Source organism: Quercus robur, chromosome 6 (genome assembly GCF_932294415.1).
Source record: "Quercus robur chromosome 6, dhQueRobu3.1, whole genome shotgun sequence".
Taxonomy (NCBI): domain Eukaryota; kingdom Viridiplantae; phylum Streptophyta; class Magnoliopsida; order Fagales; family Fagaceae; genus Quercus; species Quercus robur.
Window position 1 is genome coordinate 20588922 of NC_065539.1, and position 26456 is coordinate 20615377.

The 26456-nt window shown below is 33.1% G+C and overlaps 2 protein-coding genes across 3 annotated transcripts; one reads left to right on the top strand and one right to left on the bottom strand.

Annotated features, from left to right (window-relative positions):
• The first annotated feature begins 255 nt into the window (after nucleotides 1–255).
• LOC126689972 (alanine--glyoxylate aminotransferase 2 homolog 1, mitochondrial-like) lies at nucleotides 256–7632 on the top strand. Its single transcript, XM_050385121.1, has 10 exons — nucleotides 256–318; nucleotides 1779–1898; nucleotides 4335–4565; nucleotides 4812–4982; nucleotides 5561–5704; nucleotides 5845–6024; nucleotides 6186–6411; nucleotides 6952–7065; nucleotides 7188–7274; nucleotides 7496–7632. Exons 1-10 carry the CDS (start codon nucleotides 256–258, stop codon nucleotides 7537–7539), a joined length of 1380 nt encoding a protein of 459 aa, XP_050241078.1. The 3' UTR covers nucleotides 7540–7632.
• A 6224-nt stretch (nucleotides 7633–13856) lies between these two features.
• Nucleotides 13857–21559, bottom strand: LOC126733198 (transcription factor TGA1-like). 2 transcript variants are annotated; one of them, XM_050436410.1, is made up of 9 exons: nucleotides 21296–21559; nucleotides 19598–19761; nucleotides 19441–19515; nucleotides 18811–18870; nucleotides 18650–18727; nucleotides 18471–18534; nucleotides 16415–16677; nucleotides 15140–15367; nucleotides 13857–14499 (listed from the first exon to the last, which is right to left on the bottom strand). In XM_050436410.1, the coding sequence occupies exons 2-9, from the start codon at nucleotides 19751–19753 to the stop codon at nucleotides 14347–14349; spliced, it is 1077 nt and encodes a 358-aa protein (XP_050292367.1). In that variant the 5' UTR covers nucleotides 19754–19761; nucleotides 21296–21559; the 3' UTR covers nucleotides 13857–14346. The 2 variants fall into 2 exon arrangements, with proteins under 2 accessions (XP_050292367.1, XP_050292366.1); XM_050436409.1 differs by having other exon boundaries at nucleotides 16415–16686; nucleotides 21296–21557.
• Between the last annotated feature and the right edge of the window lie 4897 nt (nucleotides 21560–26456).

Genomic DNA, 26456 nt, shown 5'->3' on the forward strand with positions numbered 1-26456 from the left:
ATTCCTCCAAGGGAATGCTAGGAACCCCAGACGAATAATGCTCATCTGAAGAATCGCTACAGGACAAGCTAACTGCACTACTCTCATCACTACCCTCACTCCCAGAAGAATCGTCCTGGTACTCGTCTATCTCCTTCTCTAAACTACTAGATAAAGACATGGTTGAAATGAAGAAAGATTAAGATGAAAGCCTAAAAAGAAAGAGGAAATACCTGATAGAACTAGGAGGAAAGCTAGACGAGGCTCTTAGACGAGATGGCAGAAAGGAAAATGAGGGGCATGAAAGAGAATGCACTATTTATAGGCCCCAGAAACAGGGTCAATGAAACGACACACGCCATTCAAAAATTGACACGTGGCGGTTCCTTTGGGAAACGAGATCGACACAACTAGCCAACCAATAGCTTCGCGACACGTGGCTTACAAAGGAGTAAAACTTGGTTAAAATCATATAAACATGCGTTAAATCACGACAATATCCTGGACGACCCTTTGAACAAAGGGGCAACTGATGGGATAATGAAAAATTAGTTCATCTCCAGTTCGTCCATAAGGATCGTCTAGGACTAACAGAGCAAGCAAGATCAAGAATCACCCAAGGAGAAGAAAAGATGGTCATGGACGATAATATCACTCATGAACAAATAAGTCTCTCATGGACAATAAACAAGTCGTCCATGGACAATGATCAGCCATGAATTCCTCGAATAAGTTAACTTCCCTTAGCGGTTACAACTTCTCTAGCCATTGAGGAAGTTATGTCTAGACTCATTGGCTTCCACGAATCTTAAGGAAGTTATTGGGTAAATAACCGTCTCCAGGGTCTCTATATAAAAGACCGGTCTAAACCAAACGAAGGGAAGAACATTCTGATACTTTACTCCCGAAAAGTTGGAACTCCATTCCTGTGAGAAACTAACTTTGCCATCGGAGGGTGTTTGGCCGGTCTACTCCGGTCCACTTTTGATTGCGTTTTCACTTTTGTAGGCCTTCCACAGTCACCAGTAGCCCACCAAAAGCCGGAGCGTTCAACCTACTGATTCTGTACGATATTAGAAACCTATAAAAAAAAAAAATCAAATTAAGACCCAATTAGTCTAAAATGTACTAAAAGGGGACTGAAACTGATCGAGTGGACCGAAGTAAACCTAATTCGACTAAATAGAAATTTTTTAATTTTTAGGAAGAACAAATTATCTTCAAAAAAATTTAGAAAAAAAATTATCTTTCTACAGGATGAGCAAGTGCAATGCAATATGTGGTACTGGTAGGTGCTTGTGGGGAAGGCATGTTCATTGCTAGAATATTTTAAGCCATTAATAAAATTCATTTACTTATAACAAATTTTATAAAATTAATCAATTAACAAAAGCTCTAAATTACAATCACCTATCAATAAAATCCATTTATTTATAACAAATTTTGTGAAAAAGAATGGGAGGGCGAGAGCTATTTTAAGAATAAAGTTAGAGACACATAAAATTTCACAAATTTTACTATAACTTGCCACATGATTACACGTGTAGTTGAGGTATAAACTCATCATTTGACCTTTACTGTTCACAACATGCAATAACAACTCACAACACGTGATAAATTGTGACAAAAATTACAAAACTTTAGATTACTCTAGCATTTTTTTTTTTTTTTTAATATTTATAGTCTGATTGACAGGCATTGAAAACTAGAAAGTAGCGTCATCATGTCAATCTTTTCCTTTTCTTTTATGCAAAGCTGAGCCAGCTAATAAGCTTGCTCGCCTCACTCTCTCCTTCTAGCCACAATTGCCACCATTGGATCACGCGCCGAGGCCGTACAATGGCCCACGCGCCGACCAAGTCTTCGAGAAGAGAAAGAAATTTCTCGGTCCTTCTCTCCTCCACTACTATCAGAAACCTGTACGTATTTCTTTTTTCATTTTTTTTTTTTTTTTGGAGATAGTAGCGTCGCTCTTTATCAATCCAGAAAACCAGTTGAGCTAACTGAGCCGCTTCTATAGTTAATATAAAAAACTGTAAAAAAATATTTTGTTATTTTTTTCTTTTTTCATAAAAAAAATTCCTGAAAATAGTTCAAAAATATTTTTTTTTTAGTTATTTTGGTTAATCATAACGCGGGACAATATATATATATATACAACCATGCGCACTAGCCTTTGAGATGCTCTTTTATTTTTTAATAATTTGTATTTATTATAATTAGAAAATATTTTTATTTTCAGAAAAATAAAAATAATAAATTTGAGAGATTTCTTTTTTTAATTCAAAATAAAATTTGTTATTTGACATTTATGACCTTATTTTTAAATAAAGTTATTCTTCTATAATTTAATAAGAGTATTTTTAAATCACATAAAAGTTTAGGGGAGAATCCTCTTTTTATATATATACACACACAAGAAATAATGTTTGGTTAATCATAAACATTTTTGTGTCAAGTGAAATAATGTTTAAAAATGAAAATGAGATGAGGCCGTTTTTAATTTTTTATTTTGGGTTCGGTAAGAAGTGTCCTAATTTTTAGGATATTCTTATATGTGAGAGGTAATAAAAGTTTAAAAATCTAAAACTTAGGAACTTAAAAAAAAGAGTAAATTACTCTTTTGACCAGTTTGTATTTTTAAATTTAAAATTGTTTAACTAAAAGATATGAGTATTTTAGAGAGTTAAGAATTTGTATGAAAGTATTTTAGTATGTAAAATGTTGAAAAATGTTTATCCTTTAATTTTTTTTTTTTTTTTAAATCCTCTAAAATGGTTTGGCAACTCATGAGTCATGCCGGGTGAATAATAAAATCATGCACGGCACGTGTCACAAGATTTATTAAATATAAGTCATTTTAACAAAAGTACATGCAGATGCGAATGGTTTATAGATTGTTAGTAGTCAAAACTCAAAATAACTAAAAAACTAGTTTATCATCAACACACTTAAAAATACCCCCAACATCAAAGTTGCCATACTTATAAATTTTTAACTCTTAGCTACAATGAGCTGTCAAAGATGGCACGGAACATTGCTGTCTTTCTTTTTTCTCTTTTTTGTTTTTTGCAGTGTTTATTGTGTAGAATATATTATTTTAATGTGTTATATGCTAAAATAGAACCTTTAATGTTTGGTGTATTGTAAAGTGAGTTGTTTAAAATAGATAAAGTGACTTTTTGAGTTGTTAAAAACTATATTTTTTAAATGTTTTGCTGTGAATGCTCTTATGCAGTCAAAATCAGTTTATAAATAAATTTAAAAATAAAAATAAAATAAAGAAGAAGAAGAAGGAAAATAAAGATAATGCTATGAATGCTACAAAATTCACTAAATAAGGTTTAGAAATTGATGAGTTATCAATCATAGAAAATGATTTACACATTTATTTATTATGTTGACGTTGATGAGGTTCCACCAATTACAGAACAAAAAAGTGTCAACCAATATTTTCCTTTTGTATTAAAAACATGGATCCTATTTATTAGAAAAATGGGTAAAATACTATTTTGATTCCTAAACTTTACCAAAAAAAAAAAAAAATTTGTCTCTAAACTTTAAAAAATTCCTTTTTCATCCTTAAACTTGGTGAAGAGTTTTTTTTTTAAATAGTTTATAGAAAAAATAGAGATGAAAAAAGAACTTTTTTTCAATAGTTTAGAGGTGAAAATATATATTTTTTACGAAAGACAAACTTTTCAATAATTTATTGACAAAAACAAAATTTTAGTAAAATTTAGAGCCAAAATAGTACTTTTACCCTTAAAAAGTCACACTATGACCTTTCTTCTTTAAGGTATGTATTTTTTGAAGTGCATGCAAATTATAATATTTTGTAATACAATTGGTTGGAGACCATGCCTCATGAACTAGAGATCACTAGTTCCATTCTTTGAGTAACTTCAATTCTTGGTCCTAAACTAGGAAAAGCGATATGTCCAAACATGATTCAATCTCTCGCATATCCTTGATCACTTCTCCTTATGCAGTAAATCATGGTTTGCAGAAGCAATTAAGTCCATGTTCCTGTACAATTTATTGCCTGTGGTAGTATCATACTACCATCAGATCTTATTTTCATAACTAGTAACCTTTTTTTTAGTCTCTCAGCCAAAATAACATTCTTCTTCTATTTGTACTATTCTTTTTTTCAACCATCGCCCTCTCCTGATTGTCATTTAGCGTCCACTGTTTTACTTAGCTAATATGTGGATGCAAAATTAGCACGGTCAAGTAATTGAAGAATACCACCTAAACCTGATAAAATTGGTGTATTTGATGGTTAACATCCAAATCTTGCAAGATTTAATTATAAATTGATATACGTTTCTAACTTTAAATTTTGTGAACAGCTTAATATTGTTGAAGGGAAGATGCAATATTTGTTTGATGAAAATGGGAGGCGTTATCTTGATGCTTTTGCTGGGATAGTTACTGTATCTTGTGGGCATTGCCATCCTGAAATTTTAAATGCTATCACGGAGCAGAGCAAGCTTCTGCCGCATGCTACAACCATATACCTACACCATGCAATAGCTGATTTTGCTGAGGCATTAGCTTCAAAAATGCCTGGAAACCTTAAGGTTCTTTTATAATTGATGTTTTATTTGTTTCTCTCTTATGCGGTTATGCCTACATTTTATCGTGTCATTCAGTCTCTCATTTCCTTTTCCATTGTAATTGAACATTTAGATCCCCCCCTTTTTTTTTCTTTTTTTTTTTTAGATACTTTGATATTCTAACCTTGAATTGGTATGTTTAGTTTATGGACTGTAGTGTCTTCTGGATTAGATTGTGTGGAATGTAAGTTGAATATTCTAAAAATGCAGGTTGTATATTTTGTAAATTCGGGGTCAGAAGCAAATGAATTAGCAATGATGATGGCTCGTCTATACACGGGTAATCTTGGTATGATTTCATTGAGGAATGCCTATCATGGGGGAAGCTCTGGTACCCTTGGACTGACTGCTCTGAACACGTGGAAGTACCCAATACCACAGGTTTGTTTAAGTAACATAGCTTCACAGAATGCAGGAGGATCATATCATTTTAATTGCCTGAGGGTAGGCTGCTTATTAGTTGCATGTAAATCTCAGGTAATGTACCTCTGTTTGACTCATGGATGTAGCAAATCTTTCTTTTTGACCTAAACAATTGGTATATTTTCTCTATGAATTTCAATAAGATTAGGTTGAATTGAACAATGGACAATTAACTATGAGTGTTCTATTCCATATCTTTATTTTAAATTTGTTCTGGTATTGATGAAACATTCACAAACTCACAACAAGTTTATTGTAGGAAATACAAAGTTGGTAATCTCTTGTTATCAAACACTTGCTGAGAGTAATAATGGCAATGTCTTCTCCCAATTCTTTTGCACATTGACCACAAACATGTAGAAAAACTCACTGAAGCCCAGTTGTTTGCGAGTCTATAGTTATAACTATTGTAATTATCCCTGTCACAGTGAAACATAGTATGTGAAATTCATCATGTACATGTGTGTAAAAGACATTTGTCAAAATATGCCAATTATTCTGATCTATCTGCTCAAAATTACTGCAACATTTTGCAGGGTGAAATTCATCATGTTGTAAATCCAGATCCATACCATGGAGTTTTTGGTTCCGATGCCAATCGTTATGCCAAAGATTTGCAAGATCACATTGATTTTGGTACTTCAGGAAAAGTTGCAGGATTTATAGCTGAAACAATTCAGGTTATCTTCTTTTCTTTTCTTTTTTCTTCATTTTTTTCTTTTTTGGCATTTATAGTAAGGTCTGAAATTGTTGGTGTTACAACCACCAATTTAAGGACACTGAAAATTTTCTAATTGGTTGTACTTTTCACTTACTGTAGGGAGTTGGAGGAGCAGTTGAATTGGCACCTGGATACTTGAAACTGGTTTATGACATTGTACGCAAGGCTGGTGGTGTCTGCATTGCAGATGAAGTGCAAACTGGCTTTGGTCGAGCAGGAAGCAATTACTGGGGCTTTGAAACACAGGGCGTCATTCCTGATATAGTTACCATGGCAAAGGTGATTACCCATAATCTATTTTAGGAAGACATGTAAATCATGTTAGTGTTGCAAGTGTCAATAGCTTTTTTCTTTAAATAACTTACAATTTCAGTTAATCAGTTTTTGTTTTATAATCTTATGCAACCATTCCATTGAATCTCACAATTAATATCTATCAGGGTATTGGCAATGGTTTACCATTGGGAGCAGTTGTGACAACCCCAGAGATTGCGAGTGTATTGGCCCAGAAAATTCAATTTAATACTTTTGGAGGAAACCCTGTATGTTCGGCTGGGGGGCTAGCAGTGCTGAGAGTTATTGACCAGGAGAAGCGTCAAGCTCATTGTGCTGATGTTGGTTCTCATTTGCTCAAGCGTTTGAGAGCTCTTCAGCAAACACATGAAAGTAATTACTCTTGAATTTAACATTTGTAAAAAAATCATCACACTTTTCTCTGTATACGGGTATCTATTGTAATTTAATAGATAATATTGGCCTTGCCCTTTTAGAGCACTTCCTCTAAGTCTCCAAATTACATTGAAATGTGAATCCTGTGAACCAATTGTTAGGTTTCTATGCACTAGTGGACTTTCTTTCCTTAGTATTAAAAACCCATATACGTAATATAGTATTCCCATTAATCAATGAATGCAAACCTTGAGAAAGTCACTGTTAATTTAATATTTGTCTTCATGCATCATGCTAATGAAAATTGCATGAGGATTTTAGTCTTCAGGCAGGAGCTTGCATTTAAACTTAAACAGAGTTTTATCAAGTTTTACTTGATGTCATGGGCCTCAGTCGGTACTTCCCTGTATCTGTTAGAATCAGTTTTTAGCAGTAGCCGATGTGTTATCTATATGGGTTTCCTTTCCAATTCAATATCGTTAAACTGGTTTTTTTATGTTAAGGGTTCTCATCTTCCATTTTTATATTTTGTTTCAGTCATTGGAGATGTGAGGGGCAGAGGCTTGATGGTTGGTATAGAACTTGTGACTGACAGGAATGAGAAGACACCTGCCAAGGCTGAAACTGCGGTTCTATTTGAGAAACTTAGAGGTATCAGGACACAGCTCCCTATTCAAAAATTAATTGAAAAAAAATCTTATACTTATATTTTACTTCTTTTTTCATTTAAATTCCATTTGGTATGCTAATCATGTAATGATTCCTGATCGCAGAGCTTGGTATTCTTGTTGGGAAAGGGGGACTGCATGGAAATGTTTTTAGAATAAACCCACCAATGTGTTTTAACAGGGACGATGCAGGTACTTTTTTTTGTCTCATACAGTTTTGTCGATTTATGTCTATTGACTTGAATAATCATCCCCCGTTGATCAGAAGGAGCGTTCATCTTATAACAATAAGAAAAAAGATTCTGCACTGAGAAAGAAAGTCCAATTTACAACAATTTGGCTGTCTTAACCAAATGGTTTTTTTCCCCAAGAACAATATGTGGTAACACTAATACATGTTTGTGTATGTGCAGATTTTCTGGTTGATGCCTTGGACTATGCAATATCAAAGTTGTGAGGATACATCCATGACATGAGACAAAAACTTATTTTCAATAAAATCAAGTGAATTTTTAGATATTTGAGCCCATGCTTAGGAAAAAGTAGCTTGTTTTATGTTGAATCTAGATGTTGTCTTACAAAGTCTGCACCTTCAACCCTTCAGGCCTTGACCCCTTAGAATTGCCGTATTACCCTGGGGAACTTGAATTGCTAGAAAACATGCATATGGAGTATAGGTAAAGGGAGGCTGGGCTTACCATTGAAGGAACAATGGTGCTGCTGGAGAATGGTGTCTAGAGAGAGCAACCATTTAGAAGGAACTTCTCCATGAAATTTATGCAGGATGCCACTCTTTCCAGCGTGTGTGTAAGCCATTCTTGTGGCAGGTCATTATTTTATTACAAAAAAATAAGGAAAGAAAGATGCAGAATGGATTTACTGGGCAACCCTCTCTTCCTATTTAATTGTTATTCTGGCTGCCATTATCAGGTTCTTGTAATTCGTCAAAAGGAGAGAATCCTAATCTCTGCTTTTTGAAGTCGTTAAATGTAAATCATTTAACGATTTTAAATGTAAATCGTTTGAACCTATAATGTACTCTATAGGGTCAAACGATCCAATTAATATTCTAAAGACAAAATCTGAGCACAAATAATTAGTGGAAGAGGCTTTAGGATGGCCATGCATATGGATATTGGACCAACAGTGGACGGAAAATATATTGAGAATGGTGATTCTATCATTCAATAATATTTCTAATAGATAAATTTTTGGGCAGGCCCATTGCTAGATTATATTAGATTATCTTGTCTCCTTATATCATTCATGAATAACGCATTGTGCTTGCAAAATGCCAAGAGGATTAGAATCAATAACTATCTAATCTAGAAATAGGTTTAAATATGTAGTTTTTTTCTATTTTAAAATTATACATAAAATAAGAATTAATGAATTAGATAGTAAATAACATTTGATTAATACAAAACAAGAATTACTGATTTTTTTTTTTTTTTTTTGAGAATCAAGAATTAATGAATTAGATGGTAAATAACATTCAATTAATATGAAATATGGTATGTTAATAACAAAAATAACATATAATTTAATGGTAAGATTTTTAAATATAATATATAATACGTAGTGGTACACAACGTTGAGGTTGCAAAAATTTTGGATTTAAGAAAATGGTGTGGCAATTGAATGTTCGGTCTAGAGTAGCTTTCTTTTCTTGGACTGCCGCTTTAGGTAAGATTTTCACTACATATAATCTTTGAAATAGGCATATTGTAGTCTTAAATTGATGCTATATGTGCAAAATGTGTGGGGAATTGGTGGATCATCTTCTTCTTTATTGTCCTATAGCATATGAGTTGTGGTCTATGGTATGTTGTTTGGTTAGCATCCATTGGGTTATGACGAATAAAATTTTTGAGTTGTTAGCTTTATGGCAAGGAATGTTTGGTAGAAATAGAAATATAGATTTCTGAAGGTTTGTGCACCATTGTTTGTTTTGGTGTTTATGACAGGAATGGAATGCTAAATGATTCGAGGATTGTGAACGGTCTATCCTCGATTTAAAGTCATTTTTCTTCCATACACTCCTTGAATGGAGCTTGGTCTTGCCATCATGTCCTTGTTTGTCCTTCCCTATTCTAGTTGATCATTGTAATCTAAGTTCTTAATCATTGCTGGTACATGTCCAGTGTACTTAGGTTGGCTAATCTATATATATCTAAAAGTTGAAGCGTTATATTTGTTATTATTATGCTCCAGTTAAGCCACATCAGTAGCCATGTCATTATTATTTTTTCCCTAATTTTTTATATGATTTTTTATCATTTAAAATGAATTAAAAACTCTATTATATTACAATCAAAATATCATATTTATCTTATTTTTAAATATTCTTATTTATTATTAAATTTTCAATTCCATTTTAACTTTTCATATCCCCACTACTCTCTACCTTAACTTTCTTCAACCTTTCCCATTCCATTTTAACTTTCATATCCCCACTACTCTCTAACTTAATATCATTATTTTTCTATCCCTTTATTTTTTACTCTTCTTATTATTATCCTCATACTATAAATTTGTCATTCTCTCTCTCATTCCATACATAATTTTCTATTTTTTCACACACAAAAGGTTCTCTCTCTCTCTCTCTCTCTCTCTATATATATATATATATATATATTCAGTTTTTGGTTTTTTTTTTCTTTCATCTCTACTTTAGATTGATGAACTATTGTATTCTTTGAGTTGATACAATTTAGTTTTGTGTATAAAATGTTATCCTATTGCATTATAAAAATAATATATAAAATAATGTTATTTTATTACATAGCATAACTAAAATAATTTGGTGTTTATCACTATACATTTCATTTTTACTATTTTTTCTTCTCATCCTATTTTATTTAACATTTAAATTCAACAACATCCTCCATATCATTAAATTATTTATATTTTGTCTCATTATTAAAATTAAAAAAAATTAACATATAATATTTTATTTCAATTCAATAAATAAAAATTGTTCTCATTTGTGTTGAATCCAATACATTGAAACATTGGACCTAAATCCAAACCCAACTTAACAAATAAAAAAAATGCAACAAATAAGCTCATTCAAACCAATGTTAGATATGCATTTTTGATTCAATATGTCAAAGAAAATGATAAGACGAGGCACTGACACCCAATGATCCAATCCAAAACCCCAAATCAATGTTTATTGTTACACCAAATTTTTGGATAATATATAGTTCTGCAAAGGCACTAAAAGAAAGTTTACAACAAATCAACAATTCTAGCTACCATGAACTCTATAGTTTAAGATCTGATAAACCACAGGGACTAGGGTGAGTACCACGGTATTTCTAGGTTGCAAATAAAATTTTCGAATTCATGAATTATTATGAATTTATAATCTATATATATCTAAAAGCTGAAGCGTATCATTTATTGTTGTTACGCTCTAGTTAAGTCATATCAGTAGCCATGTCATTATCATTTTTTCCCAATTTTTTATATGATCTTTTATCATTTAAAGTGAATTAAAAACTCTATTATATTAAAATCAAAATATCATATTTATCTTATTTTTAACTATTCTTATTTATTATTAAATTTTCAATTCCATTTTAACTTTTCATATCCCCACTACTCTCTAACTTAATATCATTATTTTTCTATCCTTTTATCTTCCTTTATTTTTTTTTCTCTTCTTATTCTTATCCTCATACTATAAATTTGTCATTCTCTCTCTCATTCCATACATAATTTTCTATTTTTTCAAACACAAAAGGTTCTCTCTCTCTCTCTCTCTCTCTCTCTCTCTCTCTCTCTCTCTCTCTCTCTATATATATATATATATATTTTTTTTTTTTTTTCAGTTTTTGGTTTTTTTTTCTTGCATCTCTGCTTTAGGTTGATGCACTATTGTATTCTTTGAGTTGATACGGTTTAGTTTTGTATATAAAATGTTATCCTATTGCATTATAAAAATAGTATATAAAAAAATGTTATTTTATTGCAGAGTATAACTAAAATAATTTGGTGTTTATCGCTATACATTTCATTTTTACTATTTTTTCTTCTCATCCTATTTTATTTAACATTTAAATTCAGCAACATCCTCTATATCATTAAATTATTTATATTTTGTCTCATTTAAAAAAAATTAAACATATAATATTTTATTTAAATTCACAAAATAAAAATTGTTCTTATTTGTGTTGAATCCAATACATTGAAACATTGAACCTAAATCCAAACCCAATTTAACAAATAAAAAATGCAACAAATAAGCCTATTCAAACTGATGTTAGATATGCATCTTTGGTTAAATATGTCAAAGAAAATGATAAGATGAGGCACTGACACCCAATGATCCAATCCAAAACCCCAAATCAGTGTTTATTTTTACAACAAATCGTTGGATAATATATAGTTCTGCAAAGGCACTAAAAGAAAGTTTATAACAAATCAACAAGTCTAGCCACCATGAACTCTATAGTTTAAGATCTGATAAACCACAGGGACCAGGGTGAGTACCACGATATTTATAGGTTGCAAATAAAAGTGTCAAATTCATGAATTATTATAAATATATAATTTGTTATTTTGTTTGTCTATCATTTATTGGAGGGCTATTCCAGCCTTTAGGCCCATGCAAGGTATCACTACAATGAAATGGGCTAATGGCAAAATTTGATGGCCCAAAAGTCATTGCAAAAAGAAAAAGTTATTCTAACTACTAATTTTATTAACCAAATAAAAGTAATTTAATGTGACAATAAATATAATTTGTGTTACATCAACAATAGGAACAAGGTGGACCGAATTAGAACGAATGGACTACATAGGACCAAAGTGGACAAAATGAACCAAACAGGACCAAATTGGACCGAATAAGACCAAGGTGGACATACTAGACCGAAGTGGACCTAATAGGAGTAATGTGGACTGAATAGGACCGAAGTGAACAAAATGGACCGAATAGTAAAGTGGACAAAAAGGACCGAATCAGACCAAAGTGGATCAAAGTGGACAGAATGGACCGAATAAGACTAATGTGGACTGAATAGAGCCAATGTGAACTGAGTGGACCGAATTAGACCGAAGTGGACAAAATAGGACTAATGTGGACTCATAGGGCCAATGTAGAATAAATAGATCGAATTAGACCGAAGTGGACTGAATAAGATTGAATGGACCGAATTGGACTAAATAGAACTTCAGTGGACAGAACGGTCTAAATAGGACCGAATGGACCGAATAAGACCAAATTAGACAGAATAGACCGAACAGGACCAATTTAGACTGAGTAGGACCGAGGTGGACATAATGGACCGAATAGGAGTAATGTGGACTTCTAAGACCAAAGAAGAACAAAATGGACCGAAATGGACGAAATTGGACTGAATGGCCCGAATAGGACTAAAGTGGACAGAATGGACCGAATAGGACTAATGTGGACCGAATAAAGCCAATGTTGACTGAGTGGACCGAATTAGGCCGAAGTGGATAAAATAGGACCAAGGTCGACTAAATAAAGCCAATGTGGACAGAATGGACCGAATTAGACCGAAGTGGACTGAATAAGACCGAATGGGCCGAATTGGACCAAATAGAACTTTAGTGAACAAAATGGACTAAATAGGACTGAATGGAATAGGAACAGGACCAACTTGGATATAATTGGAACGAGGTGGACTAAAGTGGACCGAATTAAACTTTTGAATATTTATCATTTTTATTGCATTTTTAGGTTCATATTTCTAATTTCTAATGTCTGTTTAAGTTAATTTTTTTAAACTCAAAACTAAAGATTTTAGCTCAAATATAATAAATTTCATACTTTTCAACACAAAAATGAAGAAATTTTTTTTATTTTTGAGCTAAACTTGAAAAGAAACCTACAAAAAAAAAAAAAAAAAAATCAAATTAAGACCCAATTAGTCTAAAATGTACTAAAGGGGGACTGAAACTGACCGAGTGGACCGAATTGGACCAAAGTAAACCTAATTCGACTGAATATAAATTTTTTAATTTTTAGGAAGAACAAATTATCTTCAAAAAAATTTAGAGAAAAAATTATACGTTAAATAATTTAATAAAAGTTTTTACGTTATTTAAAAAAAAAAAAAATCATTGAGAGTCCAAATTGTGCTGAATGCTTTAAAATGAATTTGTTTTACAACGGATTGTTGGAAGGTTCTTAAGCCAACGTATATATGTTAAGAAAAGAGTGAAAAACATAGCTTGTGAATTGGTAAGGGTGTCCTTGTCATGGCTCTTTCGAACTCGAAAATCATTTTGCTTCATGTTACATATAAGAACATACTGGCAAATGACAAATCACCCAAATTATCATGTTGTTAGAACAGTGCTTTCAAGTTTCAAGGTTACCATATATCATGAAGCCTATCCAACTGATAGAAGCTTACTATCAAATTACCCAGATTATCGCATTATTAGAACAGCGTTTCCGAGGTTACCAACTTACCATATTTCATTTAGGATTCATGTCCCAGAATTCACAACTGCAGATTTTAACATATTTTATCTCATATCCTTAACTAATACAACAACTACAAAACCTTACTCCCAAAACTATAAGTTACGTCATTTATTAATGCAGAATGAAAAAAAAAAAAAAATATATATATATATATATATATATATAGATATATATTCTTGTCAGAAAAGTCTTGCCAGCCTAAATCTATAGAAGTTTGAACCATTTTATATAACAAGCAAACGCATGAGGAGCTTGGCTCCGATTAAACTATACTGCAACCAGTGCCCTTCTTGGCTACATGAAAATAGATACAATGTTAAAACACTTTTCTGCTTTCAAATTTACAGCATTTGATACATATTACAATCACAGTTGAGTTCAATTAACCCATATCAGTTCTTTTCTAAGCATGTCCACTTCAAAGCACAAAGAAGGCTTATACATAATACACTGACAATTTTTTAGACACATTTGAAAGGCATCCAATAAATATTTACATGACAAAGCTCATATCTAAACTTAAAATTTAAATCCTATTTATCAACTTTAAACAGAAGATAATGATGTACAAGCACTAAAAATTACCTTGATTACAAATTTCCTCTCAATAAAATGGCTATTAATATATACAACTTCTCAATGGTGGGAAGCTGATTGAAAATTTTCAGCAACTTGGATCATTTCTACATATCTTTATAACAACATTACTGAAAGGCACCTCTGGTGGCTGAGGCATGACCCTGGTTGTGATAACCTCACTGAGATTCTGAGCTTGTAGCCTCTTCCACTGTAAGACTAAGCAGGCTCACGAGGACGGGTAGCCCAAAGCGAGCTCAAAGCTCGAAGGCGTTGGAAGTACTCTCCCAAGGCAAGAAGACCTCGAGCTGCCTGCCGCACAGTGAGGATGCGATACATCTGCTGCAAGGCTTCCTGCCGAAGATGGTCAGCCTGTTCCAACAAAAATCTCATTTAGCCAGTGAACTAGGTACAACTTCCAATTATGCATATAATCTGAAATTACATTCTGAAATAAACAAAAATGTTTCTACAAAGATTTGCTTCTTCGTGATGAATCCTATGGCCGCATGATATAGTGCAGAGATGTTTCAAAATGCACTAAAAACTTTAACGTTAACCACTGTATTGCTAGAGCTTAGTATCAGTCATCTGGCCTATTAAATTAAGAAGAAAATAATACCAAAAAAAAAAACAAATAAAAGCAAAACCCAAAAGGAGTCTTTCCCAACATAATTGCCTCAGAATCTATTTACAAAAAATCCAAAGTGCCTGTTCTTTTACATGGCCAAATGAAAAGTGCAGTCAGTAGACAATTTGAACCTTTTTTTTTTGTAAACAAGACCTGCCCAACACGCACCCTTTGGACTCATGGTGACCAGAGAAAACTTTGGATAATGCAGTCTTGTTTTATATATGTTGACAAGGAACAACTTCATGGGACTTTTAATATATTTCAGGGAGGGCAAGAGCAAGATGCAGAAAGAAAGTAATACAAATATCAGTTGCACGCATTGAGGGCCAGAATTTGGAGTAAAACCATTTAGTGTCCTTGAGAAAATGCAATGCCTACCTGGTTTACAAAGCCCACTAATGATTCCAACTTATCCATCGCAGAAGCCACGTGCGGGAGGTAACTATCTTCAACCAGTCGTCCAGCTGCTACAGTCTCAGCCAGAGTTAGCGTGAGTTTCTCCATACCCTGCGTAAGAGCATCCTCTGCTTGCTGACATGATTGTTGAAGATTATAAACCTCCATTAGCTGTTGTTCTGTCATGGGGTCAAGTTGAGGTAGAAGCACCTGTAATCAACATGGATTAGTAGCACATTATTTTTATCTTTCAGAATTTACAGCATAATTTCATTAAAAAGAATACAAAAATAAATGAAAAGCCCAAATTTGAGCACAATAGCTACCACCACCCCCCCCCCCTCTAAAGAGAGAGAGAGAGTGCGCGTTTTTGTGAGTGTGATACCCCAAATTGTGCAGATTTGATTAGATTGGATTGTTTGTATGTTGTGTGAGTGTGTGCTGAGTCTCACATTGGCTGTTTACTATGGGGACATTGGGTTTGTAAGTGATTACTAGGAACCTCAATTGCAACTTGACCAGTTCTTTTGGGTGTAAGCGCAAATGTGGCTAGCGCTTTCCTTAAGTCATTACAAATGTTTTTAGAGAAAACCCTAGTAACGCCATGTGACTTGGGGTTGTTACAGAGAGAAAGTAAATCTCTAGATGATGACCCCATTACAAAATTCTGTCTCATATGGATGAGAAGCCAAATTTGAGCAAAAAAGGAGGTTCCTTCTACCAAGTTTTGAGTGCTTGAACACCAAACACTGATTTGTTGGCACTATTATGCCTAGGCAAACCTAAATCGGATTAATCACAGTATAAATTTCTTTATGTCTGCAAATAGGTGGCAATGATCCTCTGTCCTTTCAACCCCAAGTACAGGACCCTAAGTACAGGATGAAGGCAGGACTAAAATCATGTTGCTCTTACAATGTCAAGAGACTTAAGTGTTAGAGAGAGAGAGAGACCCTAAATAGGACTAATTGCATAGGAGAAGATTCCTTTATCTTTTCAAATAGTAATATTAGGTTTGTACGTGTGTTAGGGGTTGGCGTGTGCAGGGTGTGTGCATGTGTTGTATACAAATATATGCTTTTTGCTGTTCATAAAGATGTCAAGCATTTCCTTTTACTTCATTGATTTATCTATGAATGGAAACCATGCAGGAGAGACTTCTAATTATTAGAATTCATCCAACCTTAACTAAAAACCCAAATTATGGAGTTAACATGTATGATTCCCACATATTAATTCAAAATGAACCACACTCACCTTAAGAAGGTCTGACGGGCGAAACCCTCCAATCCACGAGAAAAAGCGCTCAGCTGATGTCTTCCACATGCCAGACATCACATAGAAGACATCAGCACTTGCTGCAGATCCTTTCATACGGAAAAATTTAGTGTAATGTTCCAAGCCATTCTCTACTAGCATTCGCAGCTCTACATCACTTATATGAGCATTCAAAGCAGTTCTCAAGTCCCCAATCTGTTTATTTTGTTCTTCCATCCAGTGTCCATACTCCATCTCAAATGCTGTAATCCCTGTAGAATCCTTAGTGTGGGCTAATTTTAGAATACAATATCATAAGAGAACAAAGAAGGAGGCCAAGGACATGATACAAGAAGAAAAATGTACCTAAGGGAAATAAAACCACAAGTTATACTCAGCATGTCTGACAATTATACATGAGGCTAAATAGCTCATAAAAAATTCAATTGTGGTGTTACAACACTTCAACCTTCTGAAAGTCTTGTTTATGCTTAGGGTGAAGACATCTCTTTTTGATGGTGCATTAAGATGCATTGAGCATACATATAGGCATTTTTAGTAACAACTTATACTTCTAATCACTAATTTAATCTTCTTGGGCTGTTGAAATACAGTAGCAGAGAAAACATTCTAAGAACATAACTTTTAATTTTAGAATTTAGTAATTGGGAATAACTAATATAGTTGTCCTTGTGCCAAAGAAGCTTATGAAGAATTCAAGGGATTAAGATTCAAATAGAAAACTGCAAGTATATCCATGAAACAACCAATAAAATGACAGAGATGTAGGTATAGTTGCTGCCTGAAACTTTAATACTGTACACTATTTTGCTTTTGTGCCCACAAAAGTGAAATGCAGCACTATTATCTTTGCAAGTTTCCAAAAGGAATAAAGGATAATTGGAAATACATGAAACAACTATTTTGACATGGCACTATATCAAAGTCTTTGGATATTTTTTCCATGTCCACATAATTTTTTGGACATTTTGTTTTAGACCATGTTTAGAGTGTGAACTCCTTGTTTGGAGGTACCAAGGGAGTTGGAATGGAAAAGAAAAGAGCATGGCCAGGGAGAGCAAAGGGATTTTGTGTGTGTGTTGGGCATAGTCAAGAAAGGAGGGGGGAAAAGGAGAGGAGTGCGTTTCTACCTTATTTGGTTTGTGGAAAGATGAGAAGGGAAAGGATATTCTATATCTATTTTTTGCTTATATGCCCTTAAATAAGAAATATGGTGGAATGTAGGAACTTCTTCCTTTCCCTCATTTTCTGAAAAATTTGGGCTGGATACAAAAATGTGGGCCTAAACAAAAATTGCGTCCCCCCAAAGCATCTTTGTTTCTTTCCCCATTTTTCTTTTTTGATAAGTTACACCAAACGAAACTGTAAATGAAATAGCCATTCCTTATTCTTAAGATTCCTCTATTCCCTAGCTAGAATCAATAGACCTGATGTAGGAGGAAAAATAAGAGCAAGTCCTACTTATTTTGGAGAAATAAAGAACTTCAATATATTTTAATAACATCTCATGGAAGACAGCACATTTTGTTCTACTGCTTAGGTACATTTTAACATCATGATTGCCTATTTTAACATCATAATTGCCTAGTTGGTGTAAATTCACTTCCTGCTTTGAAGCATTCGTCTGCCCCCAAATCAGTTCTTTTCTCCATAAGATCATTTCTTATTTACATACTCTAAAGAGAGATGGGGAGGGGGAGGGGGGCTAAAAATCAAGTTTAACTAAGATAATGTGCTTTTGACAACCATGAAGCACATAATATTAATATTATGTAAGCTAAGATAAGTTTACTTGATAGCTTATTGCATGAAGCACATAATATTAATATTTGAAGTTGAAACTTTTATCTGGTCTCTTTCACTGGGAACTTAAGATCATAAAGCACTTCAGCATTATAGTATGTAAGCTAAATGAGTCAGCTACCAGCCACCCACTGTATCTTAGAGCAATGCAATATTAACAAGACTCAGTAACATTTGAGAACGAGGATATTAGATTCAAAGATAATTTCTGACAGCATATTGACAAACAAACCTGAGTTCACAGTTCCAGGGAACCCCAGATGACTAGCATCTAACCCACCAGCCATATACAAGCCCTGCAAAAAAATATCAACTGCATCAGTTATCAAAGAGGAGGAAAAATTTGTACTGATCGATCAAAACATATTAATGCCTCAAAGATGCCACATTAAAGCTAATGTTTTTTCATACCTGATGCCGGGCACGCTCAAGCTCTTGCTCTAATTGAATCAGCTTCAAACGACTAGTTTCCAACTGCTGAACATAGGCCTGTAAAGCAAAACCCAAATCTAGTATGTCTAACCACTTCTTGCATGTGTATGGCTTCTGTTACAATGTGTATGCCTACAAACCTTTTTCCGCAAACGGCTTTTACGAGCAGCCTCCCGGTTTTGTGCAAGCCGCCGTAGCACCTGCAGATTTATGAGTAAAGTTGTAAACTGAGGTAAAGATTGTTGGTGCTGTATTAGAGTTCATCCTCAAAATTAAAATATTAAAACTAATATGACAAGTTTATGGATAAAATTGCTCAATCGTGAGCATATACATATTTTTTAGATTGTCCATATCATATGATGTGCTATCTGCATAGAATAAAATACTGATGAACAATGAATGAACCTGTCATTATTCTCAAATGAAGAATACACACCACTGGATATTCATGCACAAAAAAATCATTTTCAAATAAAAAAAAGTACAGGAAGATAAGAAAACTAACAGGACAAAATTTCCAGCATGTGTGGGTCTCTGAATGAACAAGAATCATTACATTCCAATAACCATTTGTAAGAGAGCAGAAATAAGAACGTGGTGACGGGCGAACTAGAACTAATAGTAGCAAACCTTGGTCTAGTTTCAGGAGGCTTGACCAGAGGAAAAAAAAAAAAAAAAGCTTGGCCATCCAATGCAGAAAATGGGGACAAGAATATATAATCATATTGTAAATTTCAAATCATACTCATTGATACAATCACTCTCACCTTATCAGCAGGTTTAGATGCTTCTTGGTCATATTGATTAGAAGGTGCCATTGTTCCATGTGAAGCATCCTCAGACTACAAAAATCGTATGATAAAAATGAATTAGCTTAGCAATCAGAAGAATGCACCAAGATGCCTAAACTTTGAAGATTTTCACCTGATTATCAAGTTTTGTATCCTCCAGAATCAAGGATGAAGATGTATTTAGATTACTATTGCTTTTGAAATTTTCTCCCCATGTGCTAATCTGGTGGATGGGCTCATATACTCCTATCCTTCTTGTGGTAACAAACTGGGCTGAAGTAGTGTTCATCGTTTGGACTGATCATAAAGGTAACTTAATGAGCGTTTGGCCTAAATACACATAGTTAAGAAACACAGAGAAATGCAGAAATCAAATAAAGAAAAGAACGATGTCAGATCTTCTAAGATTGATATAAACACCATGAATATAAACATGGATCTGAAATGTCTGCTTGTAAGTTGAATTGGAAATGGGTGTACAGAAAAAATGTAATCCCTTTGAAAACTTTATGAGTTACTCTGTTTTCACAATGTTTGAAGCACATTACTAGAGGAAATCCCTACTATTGTCTGATAAAAATCTTAGAATGACTAGAAATTATTTGATTGACATCTACATAGAGAATCAAAACACCATGAAACCAACCAGAAGTCCAAAACAGAACAAAGCATTTCTCCTTAAAATTAACAATCCAGTAACAAAGGTTAAAAAGTTCCAGATTCACAACATAACATCCAATTAAACTAAAGGAGATGGAAATTTGAAATACAGAAGCAAGAAGATGTTCTTTGTCAATTCAACATAAAGTATGTCCCTAAATTTCTAAACTGGATTTAAAGTTCCATAACGATAAATTTTCAACATCCAGATGAAAGCAACAGATTGTCAATGTTGGAACAGTTATAATATCACCATTCTCAGAACTCCACGGTAACTGAAATGCATAGTACTAAGTAATCACACAACATACTCCTTTACAACAGTGAGGGCTATCCTTTTTTGTCGGATTAGACAGAATTGAGGTAGGCATAAAAGAAATCGATCAGAAGAAGTTGAAGTCAAAAGCTTCCCCTCAAAGCCTTTCTATCAACCCACAGAAGTATACACAAAGACTTTGAATCGGACACGTATTCAAATTGTTTTTTCTCAATTTTCCCATCCCAGAACAAATTCAACACCCAAATGCAAAAAATAGAATCCATATCAAACCGTTTCATACCCTTGCTATTGATTTCAAATAGTTGATAAATGATCAATTCTATTACTACACCATAGTTGGAAACACAAAGAAACATCAAAAAATTTCATTGGAAGGAGAATCAAATAGAATTATATATTAAGTTATGAACTTTCACTTCAATATACTGTTGATTTTTTGAAGTTTAAACGAGAACTAAATAAGATACATGAAGTTACGAACAGCAAAAACACTGAAAATTACCAATTAACCGTCTCTAACAAACGAAACCCCCCAATCTCAATACATGGTTTAACCAGTTTCTACACCATCAAACCCAACTAGACACACAAAATAATCACAAATTCAAAAACTCCATAACCGATTTCATCACTAAAAAAATAGAGAGATTCCTTTAACAAAGAAAGCAATCAAGGTAATAATCAAAAACTCAAACATATATACCTTATATATTTGCCAAATGATTCAATTCTCAAAAATTAACCAAAAACACTCAAATTATAGCCAAGAAAAAAACTTTTTGTTTTACCAAAAAACAAAAGGGTTTTTTTAACTTCAAATCGTTTGCTGAGCTTTCCCGGCAACCAAACAGAATCAAAAGATGGAAATTTTGAAAACAAACAAAGCCGAACCTTAGGGAAATTAACACAAAGGCCAAAATATATATTGTATATAAATCTTTTTTTGTTGGAGTAGTTATTTTTTCCCGCTCAAATCCGAGTTCTGCGAGTAGCACAAAAACGAAGGTGAAAGAAGCTTGTGGTAGTGGTGGTTGGTCCCAATCGAAACCCTAATTCTCTCTCTCCCAAAACCCTAATAAGTCCCATCATCCCGAAGAAGAAGAACAAGAACAAGAAGAATCGAATGAGAACACGACAGCTTATTTAAAAGAACCATTTTTATTAAATATACTACTACTACCTACACTGTTCCATTTTCAAATTTTATCCCTTTATTATTATAAATATATTTCCTTTTTTATTTATATATATAAAAAAAAAAAAAAAAATTATATGTGATTACGTGTCAGTGAGTGTGTTCGCAAGGAACAAGATTGAAAAGACAAAAAAAAAAAAATACATTAATAATGATTATCACACACTTGTTATTACACACTTAATATACGCTCTAATCAAAAAGTGTTTTTGAAAAATATGATTTCAGTTAAAACGTGAAATCGTCATAATTTTAATTGAAATCGTGTAGAATTAAAAACATGATTTCAAAACTAGTTTGTACAAAATGTGCAATAACGAGCGTGTAACAAGAATTTTTAGATAAACATAAAATAATATAGTGGAAATGCAGTAGCAGAGCAGTAGCAGTGTTCGAGTGTCAAAGTTCCACTACAGCTAATGTGCGCACTCGGTAGACAAGTTGATTCACTGACTCGACTTGTATGGGCCTCTCTTATGCTACGCACGCCGCTCTTGATTAACCTGCGCACTCCTCTGGGGTCCGTAATTGATGACGTTATGATTGTTTGTTTTTTTTGGCGGGGTAGGATGTGAGGTACACGTGCTACGTGAGCGAGTGGGGTGAGTAATGTGATTGTTGGTGTTGGTCGCGGGAATAGTAGTGGTGGCGGGGGATATTTGACTATTGGGGACTGGGGAGGGAGTGAAAACACGCGTGATGTTGCGAGTGGCATGAGTTGGATTCTATAATTTTATTTATTTATTTATTTATATTTGCATGGGTGAGTGCAAATGTGGAAATAGACAAATAGTAACGGCTATTGGAAGTACAATTCGACTACTTGAAAATTTTATTAATTGAAGTAACTACTTGAAAATTGAAATATTTTTTAAGTGTTTGTAAATTAAAAATGTGTCAAGTTGATTATTGATAAATAAAAAATGGTATTAGCAAAATAAGAGAAGAAAAAAAAAGTGATTGAAATGTTATTTTGATAAACTTTTTCAATGGAGTTTGTACAAGATATTGAAGCAAACTTTGTAACCCCCTTAATGATAGAAATCATAAATTTGCTCGAATATTTAGGATAATTGAAGCAATTAAAAATTTGAGAATGAAAAGGGGAAAAGGTCAAGCGACCTAATGAAATTCTCATTAAAGTTTGAAAGTGATTGGAGGACATGGGTATAGCATGATTGACAAACATAAATAAATAATAATAAAAGAGATATTCAAGACTATGTAAATTACTATGAAATTAAGTGTATGAGTCACACTTTGAAACTTTAAGAGAATATAATTAAATGTAGGTTAAAATACAAGAGCATTGTGTGACCAAAATATATATTAAGTTAAAGAAAAAAAATTTATGAGATTGTTATAAGACCATATGCTCTATAGTACTGATGTTGAGCTATTAAGAAGCAACACATTCATGAAACAAGTCTAGTTGAAATGAAGATGTCAAGATAAATAAGTAGAAGTGTGAACTACATCAACCTTCCTTAAGGTTTATCAAAATTACACTCTTTCAAACATTTGTATAAATGATACTTCTCCCTTAAATTTCTATAAATGTAACTAATTAGTCAATTATCTCTAACACGTTAACACTGTTACAAAATGTGCTAAAGGATGCATAAAATAATTCTCTTAGTTCCTTATTCAGCAAATAAATAAACAAAAATTCTCTTAGTTCCTCAACATAAAATATACTTTATAAGCACAAGCATAGATACTTTGTTTTGGTAACCACTAACATAAAATGCCAAAGCATATTAAATCACACATGCATGAGAAGTGGAACTCAACTTGATACACATATATATGTTTCAAAGCAAAAAGTGATTAACTTCAAATTGCATGTATGTCACTTCAATTTGTTTTTAAAATAAATAAATAAAGTTGCATTAATTGGCAATTTGTAGTGAAATTTCACCAAATAGCTTGGAATAAGAATCTCAAGTTATCCATATTCGAACCCACTCAAAAAAATATGTCAAGCCATTTATATTTGTCTTTGAATTTTATGCCTTTAGTATTGTCCTATATATGAAGACCTTGATTTTCGCATCTTATATTGAACCCTACACCAACACGCATGACACTGTAATATTAGATTCTTACGTCAAGTTAACATGCAAAGCTATAAAAAAGAAAACAAAACAAGATGCTTCGTAAGTTTCACGGAAATATGGTATCAATTAAAACCTTTTTATATATGCGTATGCATGCTTCTTTAATCTTGAGGTGAAAGGGTTGAGAATTTACCCGATGTGAAATATTACTTTGTTCGGCAAGTACTAGATGCTGTCAGAGTCAAAAGGTAGCTAACGAAGTGCTTAGGAAATCTAGACTACAAAAGTGTATAGTGTATATCCCATTTTCTGTGGTACATAAGACTAGGAACGTAAAAGTGTGTTTGAATATCGCTTATTATTGAAAATTGAAAATTTATTACTAAAAATACTGTAGTAAAATTATTTTTAAACTATGAATAGGGCCCGTGGGACCTAGTTTTAAAGTTATATTTGTTTTATTAAAAAACTTGCAGGACTTATGAACAGTGCATGGGACCCAAGAAAAAATGCAAAAGCCAGTTGCGTTTGCTATCCAAACTCACACTTAGTAAAGTTTTATTAAATAAATTGAATTACATAGAAAGAGACACTAACCAGTGGACAAGTGGTACAATTAGACCAAAACAGGAACCATGAGTTAAAAATAAAAGTTTCTTTTCAGTTCATCAACCAAAAAAAAAAGTTATATAATTTTCTATCAATCAGTTCTTTGATTTGAATATATATCAAACTCATCCTAGTCATCCACATCTTTTTTTAATACATCATGGGCTTGACTCTAATAGAGATTAATGACATTTAAATCTTTTAAAATGACTTTGAAATTCACTACACTTTGTTGGCGTGAAGATTGAATTCCTCTAATCATAACTTTAAGGGGTCGATGACTCGATAAACCTTTTATCGATCTAGGGTGATAATTTTAGAACATATCAGTATAAAACTGTAATTGGCAAAATTAAAAACTTAGAAGCTAATATTTTTTTTTTTTAAATACTAAGTATTTTTAACACACACACGGAGAGTGAGGAGAAAGTTTTAAAAAAATTTACAATGGTGTACATCAAAAAGGACCTACTTAGAAGCTAATATTAAATATAACATAAACTTTGATTTTCCTAGGAAATAAGTATATATTCCTTTATCAGTGAAAACATAGTGCTTGGTGGAAACAAGGGTTGTGTCAATAGTCATTAGTCAATGCAAATTAGAAAATCGCTTCTCTCTTCAAATTGAAATTTATTCAAAAGTCGTAAGATATCAATTATTCTAATTCTAAATCTATATATGATGACTACAAGGCATATGCTTACACCAATGCGCAATTGGGGACCCCTTTTTCTACCTTTTTTTTTTTTTTTTTTTTTTTCTGGTACCTGATCAAAAGCCAGCAAGGCAACCACTGCTGAAGTTGTTTTTGTCATTTCCACTTTAACAAATTCTCTCCTATGTTTTTTCTTAAGTTGATTGGAAGTTTGGTGAGCCCACCCAATTACATTCCTAAGCTTATATTGGCCTTTCAAATCCTATAGGGCTAGAAGTGACCTCAACACCTCAAAGTTTCCGCGTAGGTATTACAATTGTTGTTTCCCTCTTTTTGGCCTGACAACAGACAATTATTTTGAAAGATTACTCATAATATATATATATATATATATATATATATTTCATATTTTTTTTTTTAATAATTCAATAATTACGAGAAAGAGATAATTTAAATTCTGAATGTCTCTATTAAAAATACCAAAATGTGATAATTAAGCAATAGAGCTCTTAACAAATTAACAGTCTCTTTCCAACACTAAAATAGAATTTCACTTCCACCTATATCTTCACTATATTTTAACGTCCAATATCCGTCTTTTAAATTAGTCAAGTTGTTAAAGCAATTTGATGGGATCTAAATTAAGTTCAAATTATCCATGGTAGACGTCCATGACTAGACCACATTAACAACCTTTTAAAAAGAAGATAAGCCTCGTAAGCATGGGTAAAGCCCGTCACATGAGAGCACGATTATCCAAGAAAGAATAGTCGTCCATGGCACAAGGGCATGGACGACCAAACAATACTTAGCTAATTTTAAAGAAAATTTTCTAATAGTTCAATATAATCAGACCACGATTCACCATTCCAAGAACGTGGGGAGGATTTCCCATAATCCACTCCACCTTCTCCATTTTCTCCATTAACTCCACACATCCCCCATGATAATAGTGGATCCAAACAAGCAAACCCACTCCTAACTCTCTATAAAAGGATCAAGTTACGCTTAACCAAGGTAAGTTTCTACTATTCACAAAAATCACCATACTTGTGTTATAGGGAGAAAACTAACTTAATCGTTGGAGGGTCCTTGGCCGATTCACACCGGACACCCTTGACATTCTTTTCTTTCTCTTCAAGTCATCAAGTCATCACTATAGCCCGGAGCATTCAGTCTACTCATCACAATGTATTAGACAAATTTCTTTCCCTATCTTAATTAACTCATTTTTCACTTCCCTCACCAATATCAAACTCTTGTTTTCCTAGTTCTATTTAAATAATATTTATATATTTTGTTCATGAACAAATCGAACTGCCAATATTAATCACTCTTCTATTTGAAAGATTGACCACCCTTCGGCCAAGATCAACCATCTCATAGCCAAATCGGCCACTTTATGACCAACTTGGCCACCGTATACCCAATCTCAACCACCTAGCAACGATGATTTTTGGCATCCTTGTCGAGAGAGAGAGAGAGAGAGAGAGAGAGAGAGAGAGAGAGAGACTCATTACTAATGCTTTT

Bases quoted from the DNA above. Each gene is read 5' to 3' on its own strand.
- LOC126689972 (XM_050385121.1), top strand. From the start codon at position 256: ATGGCAGAAAGGAAAATGAGGGGCATGAAAGAGAATGCACTATTTATA. The intron at 1,899-4,334 runs GTACGTATTTCT...TTTTGTGAACAG, and splicing joins TCCACTACTATCAGAAACCT to CTTAATATTGTTGAAGGGAA. The intron at 5,705-5,844 runs GTTATCTTCTTT...CACTTACTGTAG, and splicing joins TTATAGCTGAAACAATTCAG to GGAGTTGGAGGAGCAGTTGA.
- LOC126733198 (XM_050436409.1), bottom strand. From the start codon at position 19,753: ATGAACACTACTTCAGCCCAGTTTGTTACCACAAGAAGGATAGGAGTA. The intron at 19,516-19,597 runs GTGAAAATCTTC...CGATTTTTGTAG, and splicing joins ATACAAAACTTGATAATCAG to TCTGAGGATGCTTCACATGG. The intron at 18,728-18,810 runs GTTTGTAGGCAT...TTTGCTTTACAG, and splicing joins AAAGCCGTTTGCGGAAAAAG to GCCTATGTTCAGCAGTTGGA.